Below are 9,622 nucleotides of genomic sequence, written 5' to 3'. Positions count from 1 at the left end.
ATGCAGAGCACTAATTCCTAGTATGGGTCACCATACTTGGCCACATGTCACTTCACTTCACTTTCACTTTATCTTTTAATGAATGAAAATTAAACAAATTGTATTTTTTTTTGGAAAATAAAGGGGATTTAATATTACAATTAAAACATAGAATAAATATTGCATGATTATTCCTTAAAAATAAGGTTTTAATAATTTAGTAGTAGTAGTAGCCTATTACTTACATTCTACTGAACAATAGTAAGTAATAGCCTATATTTCTGCCACAATGTCTACAAGTTAAACCAAACTTTTATTTTGACGGGTTGCCGTGAATACCGTTATATTTCTGTGTGATATGAGGATAGTTTTACTCAAATGAAACGGTCAAATGCTCATGAAGTGACTCTCGGAGCAGTTCTGGAAATGTTGTTCATGTATTTATGTCCTCCTTAGTGAGACAGCAGATGTTAATATCACGGAAGCCTAACGCGTGCTTCAGTACAATTACTAAACAAAACCGCGCGTATGCGCCATTCATTAACACAGAGACACGGGGGGGGCACCCAACAGCACCTAATATAATGGCAGGGGAAACACTGTACTATATGTAACTTATCTAAACAGGTTAACATCACTGATAACATTTTTAGGGGAGGTCGTGCTTCGACATGATGATTTTATGATGCTTATGATGTTTTAAAGCAATCACCAATGTGCCACATCACTAGTATTTGGGGGGGAAAGATTGTATCCTGGAAAGCAAAGCTATTTGTCCAACAGCTGGGCTTTTAACTGAAAAAATGTAGTAGTCAAACCTTTTAGAAAATGCGGTCAATCCCAGACACTGGCTGAATGTAGCCATAGAGTATTGGAGCTGATTGAGAGTGACTGGTCTGACATCCTTAATGCCTGTAAATCACTCCATGAAAATATGGATTACAGGCTTTGAGACTGTGGACCACTGGTGTTTACGGACTCTATGTGTGATATGACACACACACACACACACACACACACACACACACACACACAGGTTTGTTTTTGTGAAATGTGGGGACATCCCATAGGCGTAATGGTTTTTCTACTGTACAGACCGTATATTCTATTGCCCTACACCAACCCTACCCCTAAACCTAACCCTCACAGGAAACTTTCTGCATTTTTAGATTTTCAAAAAAACTCATTCTGAATTATTTATAAACCTTTTGAATTACGGGGATCTCTGTGTGTGTGTGTGTGTGTGTGTGTGTGTGTGTGTGTGTGTGTGTGTGTGTGTGAAATAAGCAGGCCATGTGACAGCAGTGGCTGTGTGTCCTGAGTGTTCCGCTTTGTGACTGTGTGCTCTCGTGCTGTGCTAAGCCTCTTCGTGGTGATAATGGGAGACGGGGAGCAGAGTGAGGGGACAAATTCAGAATGAGAGGAAGTGATGAAGCATTCCGTCGGCCCACAATCCTGCACAGCCTCTGATGGTTGTATTTATTGCTGGCCCACTTCCACCTCTTCTCTGATAACACGCATTGACAAACTCGCTCTGCCACACTTGCTCACCACACACACAAAAAGAGACCGAAGACACCTCAATGGCAGCTGTGGGTATGACACATGCACCCTCCCTCCTTCCTGTCTCTGCTTCTTGCTTTCTGTTTCTCACCTCAAATCACCTCTCAATGTTTCTTTCAAGGTCTGAATACAGTGTGAGCCCCTGTTCCCTTTTGTGGATGTTTTTCTTTTTCTTTTTCTTTTTCTTTTTATAAGATGTTTATTCATTCAATAATCCAGTACTTTTTATTTGCTGAAGACCTACAATCAAGGTGGTCTATAAAACCACGACTAACATTTTTATTAACCCAATCACCTGAGCTGTAATAATAATAATAATAATAATAATTAGTAGTAGTAATTATCAATAACAATAATACATTTATAATAAATTATTACATAAAATATAATAATTATAAAAATAATATTTTATGTAATAAATTATTATTATTATTATTATTATTTTACAGTAATAATTTAACAATTTATTATAATTTATTATTTTTTATTATTAGTTGCCATTTTTATTACTGGCTATTTTAGCCAAATATTAAAACATTTCTGCACATACCAAAAACTGTGGCCAGTCCATGGGTATGCTGCTTGCCAGAAAGAGTTTTTAAATTTTAGTTTTTCAATTAAATCTTTTATTTAATTGATTTTTTTAGCTGTCTATTAATTTGCTTAAATTTAACTAGCGCTGGGAGTTCCAAGAATGGTCACTTTTAGTTTATTTCTCTCTCTCTTTTTGCTCTTACAGTCTCTCTCGGTTTCTGTCTTTGGAATGTGTATTTTCAGAGCTAATTTTTATGGTAAAGGTTCTTGATTACCCATGTTACATAAGGACGATGTTTGATCCATAATGTATCTCTTATTCAAAAAACAATTAATTAAATTATCCAGGGTCACTTGTACAGCACAACAGCTCTTTCGAACAATGCTTTTCTTGGCCTCCTCTAAGCTGGCATGCCATTAAGCATTAACATTAAATGTATAGTATATCCTGCATTAAATGTATTTCACATGATACATTTGTTATGTTTGTGGAATGACTGCTGAAATAAAAGTATTTCATATTAAAACTAAATCCACTTAGCTAAATCCTACTTTACAGCAGAATATTTGCAAATATTCTGCTGTAAATCTAAAATCCATTAGATTGATATTAGATATTATCTATGTATGTAGTACTTATATGACTTCATTACAATGTTTCAGGACTAAAAGTACTTGCTACAAATATTTATTACATCCTGAAACATTGGGATCAAGTAGGCCTACATTTTATAAATACAGTTGTGTCCTCTTGCCCCTTCCTGTCTCGTCACATGATTAGCAGAGGAACAGACAGCTGTCTAACTGTGAGTGACAGACTGATCAACCTGAGTTAATCAACCGCTGTGTTTCATATACGAGTGACCTGTCAGTCAGAGCTCTGTCAGTCCATCCACTAATGAATTTGTAAAAGCAAACCCGGGGCTGGAAAGGTTTAACAGAACTAAGCTATTGTTTAATTGCCATCTGAGGACTCAGATACCATTAACAATTTCTATTAACATCTGTTTTGGCCAATCTGATCTCAAGCGGACTCTGCTAAATACAGGTTTTGTGATCCAGTGACCCCGCTTTTTAGTCTTATTTGGTGTGAAAGAGAAATGTCATGTTTCCAAGTTGAATGAAATGAGAAATGACCAACAACAGCAGCGTTAAACATTGGAGTTATTTTTTTGTGAACTGTGCAAAGCAAAGAAGTAAAGAATACAATTTTTAATTGAAAAATGTAGTCAAATATAGTCAAAACAAAAATAGTCTAAGTAAATATCTCTCAGGATCTGAGTGAGTGTGAGCAAGAAGCGGCAAAACATTGTCTGGGCTCAAAATCAAGAAGCACAGAAATGTTGTATTGCTGCCAAAAGTAATTAATCTTCTCGCTCTATGGAAATTAATCTGATTATTTGGCCACGTGGCCCGGCAAATTTCATCTTCAATCTCATTCCTCTCGCAGGCTTGGCCACCTCGCCCACCTTCACTCTCTGCTTCAGAAACAACACAATCTTTTTCAGTGGAGACATCTGTCATTATCTCCACAGGTCCTCACACGTTCTTCTGCACTTTTAGAGTTTAGCTTGCATATCCTGCCTGGATCTACAGAAATGGCTAATAATAAACTTTTAATCATATGAAATGTTTCAAACTTTGCAAAGTTTTTTTTTTGCTTAAAGGCATAGTACACCCCAAAATGGAAATTGTCATTTACTCACCCTCATGTCATTATATACCGTATAACTTACTTTCTTCCGTGGAACAGAAAAGGTGGATTTCTGAAGAATATCTTGTCTTCTATTTTCGGTATAATGAAAGTAAATACGTTTTGGGGCTGCCAAAATGTAAAAAAAAAGCACCTTAAAATGATCATACTGTAAATGTGGTCCATATGACTCATATTGTGAAGTTATAAGGCATGAGAAAAAGCTAAAAATTAAGTTGTTATTCACTAAATTATTAGAAATGTATTTAGAATATAGCACACACATTTTCTTGACTTATTATTATTATTATTATTATTATTATTATTATTATTAGTAGTAGTAACCTCAATGGCAGCTGTGGGTATGACACATGCACCCTCCCTCCTTCCTGTCTCTGCTTCTTGCTTTCTGTTTTCACCTCAAATCACCTCTCAATGTTTCTTTCAAGGTCTGAATACAGTGTGAGCCCCTGTTCCCTTTTGTGGATGTTTTTCTTTTTCTTTTTCTTTTTCTTTTTATAAGATGTTTATTCATTCAATAATCCAGTACTTTTTATTTGCTGAAGACCTACAATCAAGGTGGTCTATAAAACCACGACTAACATTTTTATTAACCCAATCACCTGAGCTGTAATAATAATAATAATAATAATAATTAGTAGTAGTAATTATCAATAACAATAATACATTTATAATAAATTATTACATAAAATATAATAATTATAAAAATAATATTTTATGTAATAAATTATTATTATTATTATTATTATTTTACAGTAATAATTTAACAATTTATTATAATTTATTATTTTTTATTATTAGTTGCCATTTTTATTACTGGCTATTTTAGCCAAATATTAAAACATTTCTGCACATACCAAAAACTGTGGCCAGTCCATGGGTATGCTGCTTGCCAGAAAGAGTTTTTAAATTTTAGTTTTTCAATTAAATCTTTTATTTAATTGATTTTTTTAGCTGTCTATTAATTTGCTTAAATTTAACTAGCGCTGGGAGTTCCAAGAATGGTCACTTTTAGTTTATTTCTCTCTCTCTTTTTGCTCTTACAGTCTCTCTCGGTTTCTGTCTTTGGAATGTGTATTTTCAGAGCTAATTTTTATGGTAAAGGTTCTTGATTACCCATGTTACATAAGGACGATGTTTGATCCATAATGTATCTCTTATTCAAAAAACAATTAATTAAATTATCCAGGGTCACTTGTACAGCACAACAGCTCTTTCGAACAATGCTTTTCTTGGCCTCCTCTAAGCTGGCATGCCATTAAGCATTAACATTAAATGTATAGTATATCCTGCATTAAATGTATTTCACATGATACATTTGTTATGTTTGTGGAATGACTGCTGAAATAAAAGTATTTCATATTAAAACTAAATCCACTTAGCTAAATCCTACTTTACAGCAGAATATTTGCAAATATTCTGCTGTAAATCTAAAATCCATTAGATTGATATTAGATATTATCTATGTATGTAGTACTTATATGACTTCATTACAATGTTTCAGGACTAAAAGTACTTGCTACAAATATTTATTACATCCTGAAACATTGGGATCAAGTAGGCCTACATTTTATAAATACAGTTGTGTCCTCTTGCCCCTTCCTGTCTCGTCACATGATTAGCAGAGGAACAGACAGCTGTCTAACTGTGAGTGACAGACTGATCAACCTGAGTTAATCAACCGCTGTGTTTCATATACGAGTGACCTGTCAGTCAGAGCTCTGTCAGTCCATCCACTAATGAATTTGTAAAAGCAAACCCGGGGCTGGAAAGGTTTAACAGAACTAAGCTATTGTTTAATTGCCATCTGAGGACTCAGATACCATTAACAATTTCTATTAACATCTGTTTTGGCCAATCTGATCTCAAGCGGACTCTGCTAAATACAGGTTTTGTGATCCAGTGACCCCGCTTTTTAGTCTTATTTGGTGTGAAAGAGAAATGTCATGTTTCCAAGTTGAATGAAATGAGAAATGACCAACAACAGCAGCGTTAAACATTGGAGTTATTTTTTTGTGAACTGTGCAAAGCAAAGAAGTAAAGAATACAATTTTTAATTGAAAAATGTAGTCAAATATAGTCAAAACAAAAATAGTCTAAGTAAATATCTCTCAGGATCTGAGTGAGTGTGAGCAAGAAGCGGCAAAACATTGTCTGGGCTCAAAATCAAGAAGCACAGAAATGTTGTATTGCTGCCAAAAGTAATTAATCTTCTCGCTCTATGGAAATTAATCTGATTATTTGGCCACGTGGCCCGGCAAATTTCATCTTCAATCTCATTCCTCTCGCAGGCTTGGCCACCTCGCCCACCTTCACTCTCTGCTTCAGAAACAACACAATCTTTTTCAGTGGAGACATCTGTCATTATCTCCACAGGTCCTCACACGTTCTTCTGCACTTTTAGAGTTTAGCTTGCATATCCTGCCTGGATCTACAGAAATGGCTAATAATAAACTTTTAATCATATGAAATGTTTCAAACTTTGCAAAGTTTTTTTTTTGCTTAAAGGCATAGTACACCCCAAAATGGAAATTGTCATTTACTCACCCTCATGTCATTATATACCGTATAACTTACTTTCTTCCGTGGAACAGAAAAGGTGGATTTCTGAAGAATATCTTGTCTTCTATTTTCGGTATAATGAAAGTAAATACGTTTTGGGGCTGCCAAAATGTAAAAAAAAAGCACCTTAAAATGATCATACTGTAAATGTGGTCCATATGACTCATATTGTGAAGTTATAAGGCATGAGAAAAAGCTAAAAATTAAGTTGTTATTCACTAAATTATTAGAAATGTATTTAGAATATAGCACACTGACTTATTTGACTTATTATTATTATTATTATTATTATTATTATTATTATTAGTAGTAGTAGTAGTAGTAGTAGTAGTAGTAGTAGTAGTAGCATCTGTTTGTGATTGAGTACGTATGTGTACATGCTGAATTATATTTACACCACATCACCACATGGTTGTCTACTTTATTTTAAATTATGATTATTATTGTTATTATGTATTTGTATCTTTCTGATCATGGAAAAAAAAACTTTGTGTAGAGACAATGATGATGATTATTGTATTTGTGAATGAGTATGTGTACATGGGTAGATTATATTTGCACCATTTCTTATTTGTCTTATTATATTATTAAATTATTGTATATTTGAGTCTTTGTAATTGTGAAATTAATAAATGAATTAAATGAATGAATTTTATGCAATAACATTTTAGGGGAGGTCGTGCTTCGAATTAAAAGGTTAAAGAATGCGTTGGGAAAGCCTGTGTCAAAACCCCCTCACCCTCAAAACAGTGTGCGCAGTGAGATAGCAGACCTGCTCAATGGAATCACCCACAGTACCATCATGTCACAAATACAGCATCAAATGTCATCATCTACATCAGGGCTTTCAAACACAATTCCTGGAGGGCCGGAGCCCTGCAGAGTTTTGTTCCAACCCTGCTCCAAAACACATACCATGTAGTTTTCAAATAAGCCTGAAGTACTTGATTAGTTGGATCAGGTGTGTTTTATTAGGGTTGAATCTAAACTCTGCACTGCCCCGGCCCTCCAGGAATTGAGTTTGACACCCCTGATGACATCTGATGCTGTATTTGTGACATGATGGTACTGTAGGTGATTCCATTGAGCAGGTCTGCTATCTCACGGTGCACACCATGTTGAGGGTGAGGGGGTCGACACACGCTTTCCCAATGCATTCTTTAACCTTTTAACCGTGTTACACACCCCTAACAAAGTTATTATGAATGTGAGCGACCAGTGCAGATGACTGAGTTGTTCGTGAGCACTGATTCATGGCATGAGTAGTGTAACTGTGTGACAAGGGGTTTAATTCATGCTCACACTCACACACACATGAAGTACATGTCACTGTGGGGTGAAATCGTGTCACAGATGCCCCGTATTAGTTCACACCTTAAACACTTTGCAAATGAATGTAACTGACACACTGTCCCAGTTTACTGATTAAGTAGCATGTGTGCCTCTGTTTATTATGCACCAGGCCCCAGGAGTTTGATAGGTCGCAGTTTAGATGGGTCAGGACTAACTTCATTCAAGTAGATCTATCAGACATGTGGGTTTCATTTTATTGCATGTTTTTACCTGAATGGCGCATACACTCTTGCATTACAACATTACTACTGAAAATGTATTAATTAATAATAATAATAATAATAATAACAATAATAATAATTTAATTAATGATTGTCTATTATTTTGAAAAAAAAAGCAAATTTTATTGTTGTTGTTTATTTACTTACTTATCTACCTAACCTTTACCATTTTGTGTGTAATGTGCATAAAACTGTGACTGGTCCATTGGTGTGTTGGCAAAAAAGGTTACAATTTTTAAAATAAAATAAAATAATAAAAAAAAAATAAAAAAATAAAAATAAAATAAAATACTATTTCTATTTGTGCATTTAAAATGCATCAAATTGCTGCAGGCCCATGGGTGTGTTGGCAAAATAAATGTTTTTGCTTAATTGATTTGTTTACGATTTATTTAACTGGTTCATTCTCTTTCTAGAATTGTGGTTATAACTATATGCTTTCTGTTTTTATTTTTTGCTTGCCTGTGCAGACTAGTCCCATTTGGCTGCTCAAGAAATTACTGGAAGACCCAGAATGTCTTACGGATCCATTGATGCGGGCTCTTTTGGAAGCAGAAATCCATTTGGTGGGCCCACAAGGCAGGGATACCAGCCAGTAGGTAAAGAACCATTTTTTTTTACACTCACAGACAGAAGTTCTCTCTATTAATCACCAGGCATTGTTGAAAAAAATGTTATAAATCATTCGACAGCGACAAAGATTTTGGTCCCTCCTCATTTACTAAGGCACGACATTATGCATTTATTCCCTCTCCATAAATCATCATGGGATTAATAAGCCATATGGCTAATTTAGTAACTAATTTCTGCCTCGTCGGAGTTCTGATGTGTTTAGTTACAAGTAATACGCATCTTGTATTAAACATTGTCTTCGATAGGTATAATACAATGTCATGGTAGCAGAAGAGCTTGTTAGATCAGTCAAAATGTTTGAGCATTTCGCCAGCTCAGTTAAATCCACAAAAAAGAGTTGCAGCTGAAAATATTACATTCCCAAATTAAATATGGAGAACTCTTCTGTTATGGACAGAGTAAAACCACAAGCCTTAACATGTTAGTGAATGCCAGGTTTTAATATATACACAGGACCTTAACTGACTTACAAAGAGTTTCTAGAATCTGATTAATATCAGAGCAGCATAACCAAGTACATATTGGCTGACTTTTTTATTTTTAGGTAATTCTGTACTCACATAATCTGGGTTAACCTTTCATTGACGCACTTCAGCCATAAACGTAAAACTAAATGTAACAAGCAAGGAAGGAAAACTAAGCATAATGTAAAGGTGTTGTTTACTTTTACTCACACTTTCCCTAACTACTGTGACTAGCAAGTAATAGCTTACTTGCCTACTATATAGCTTACTAAGTCATTTGCTTACTAAGCTTACTAAGTCATTAGCTTACTAAGTCATTTGCTAGCACTCATGTCATTTCAATTGCTTTCCACGTTCTTCCGTGGAGCACAAAAGATACATTTTAATTATAACTAAACATATTCAAGTCTTCGTGTTCTTGAATAGATAGATAGATAGATAGATAGATAGATAGATAGATAGACAATATTACTGTTTTTGCTATATTTTTTATTTTAAACGATGCATATGTGGTGATCAAAAATCTTACAGATCCCAAACATTTGAACACACACACACACACACACACACACACACACACACACACACACACACACACA

The 9,622-nt window shown here is 34.7% G+C and overlaps 1 protein-coding gene across 3 annotated transcripts in view; it reads left to right on the top strand.

Moving 5' to 3' along the window:
• The window catches only part of tsnare1 (T-SNARE Domain Containing 1), a 139,884-nt gene that overhangs the window by 23,618 nt on the left and 106,644 nt on the right, over window positions 1–9,622 (top strand). For all 3 annotated transcript variants that reach the window (XM_016475270.1, XM_016475269.1, XM_016475271.1), the window contains exon 2: window positions 8,397–8,525. In XM_016475270.1, the coding sequence (XP_016330756.1) occupies window positions 8,441–8,525 (85 nt within the window). In that variant the 5' untranslated portion in view covers window positions 8,397–8,440. The remainder of the gene's footprint in view (window positions 1–8,396; window positions 8,526–9,622) is intronic.

This window comes from Sinocyclocheilus anshuiensis, unplaced genomic scaffold (genome assembly GCF_001515605.1).
Source record: "Sinocyclocheilus anshuiensis isolate Anshui unplaced genomic scaffold, SAMN03320099.WGS_v1.1 scaffold2170, whole genome shotgun sequence".
Classification (NCBI taxonomy): domain Eukaryota; kingdom Metazoa; phylum Chordata; class Actinopteri; order Cypriniformes; family Cyprinidae; genus Sinocyclocheilus; species Sinocyclocheilus anshuiensis.
This window is presented reverse-complemented; position numbering and strand designations above follow the sequence as displayed.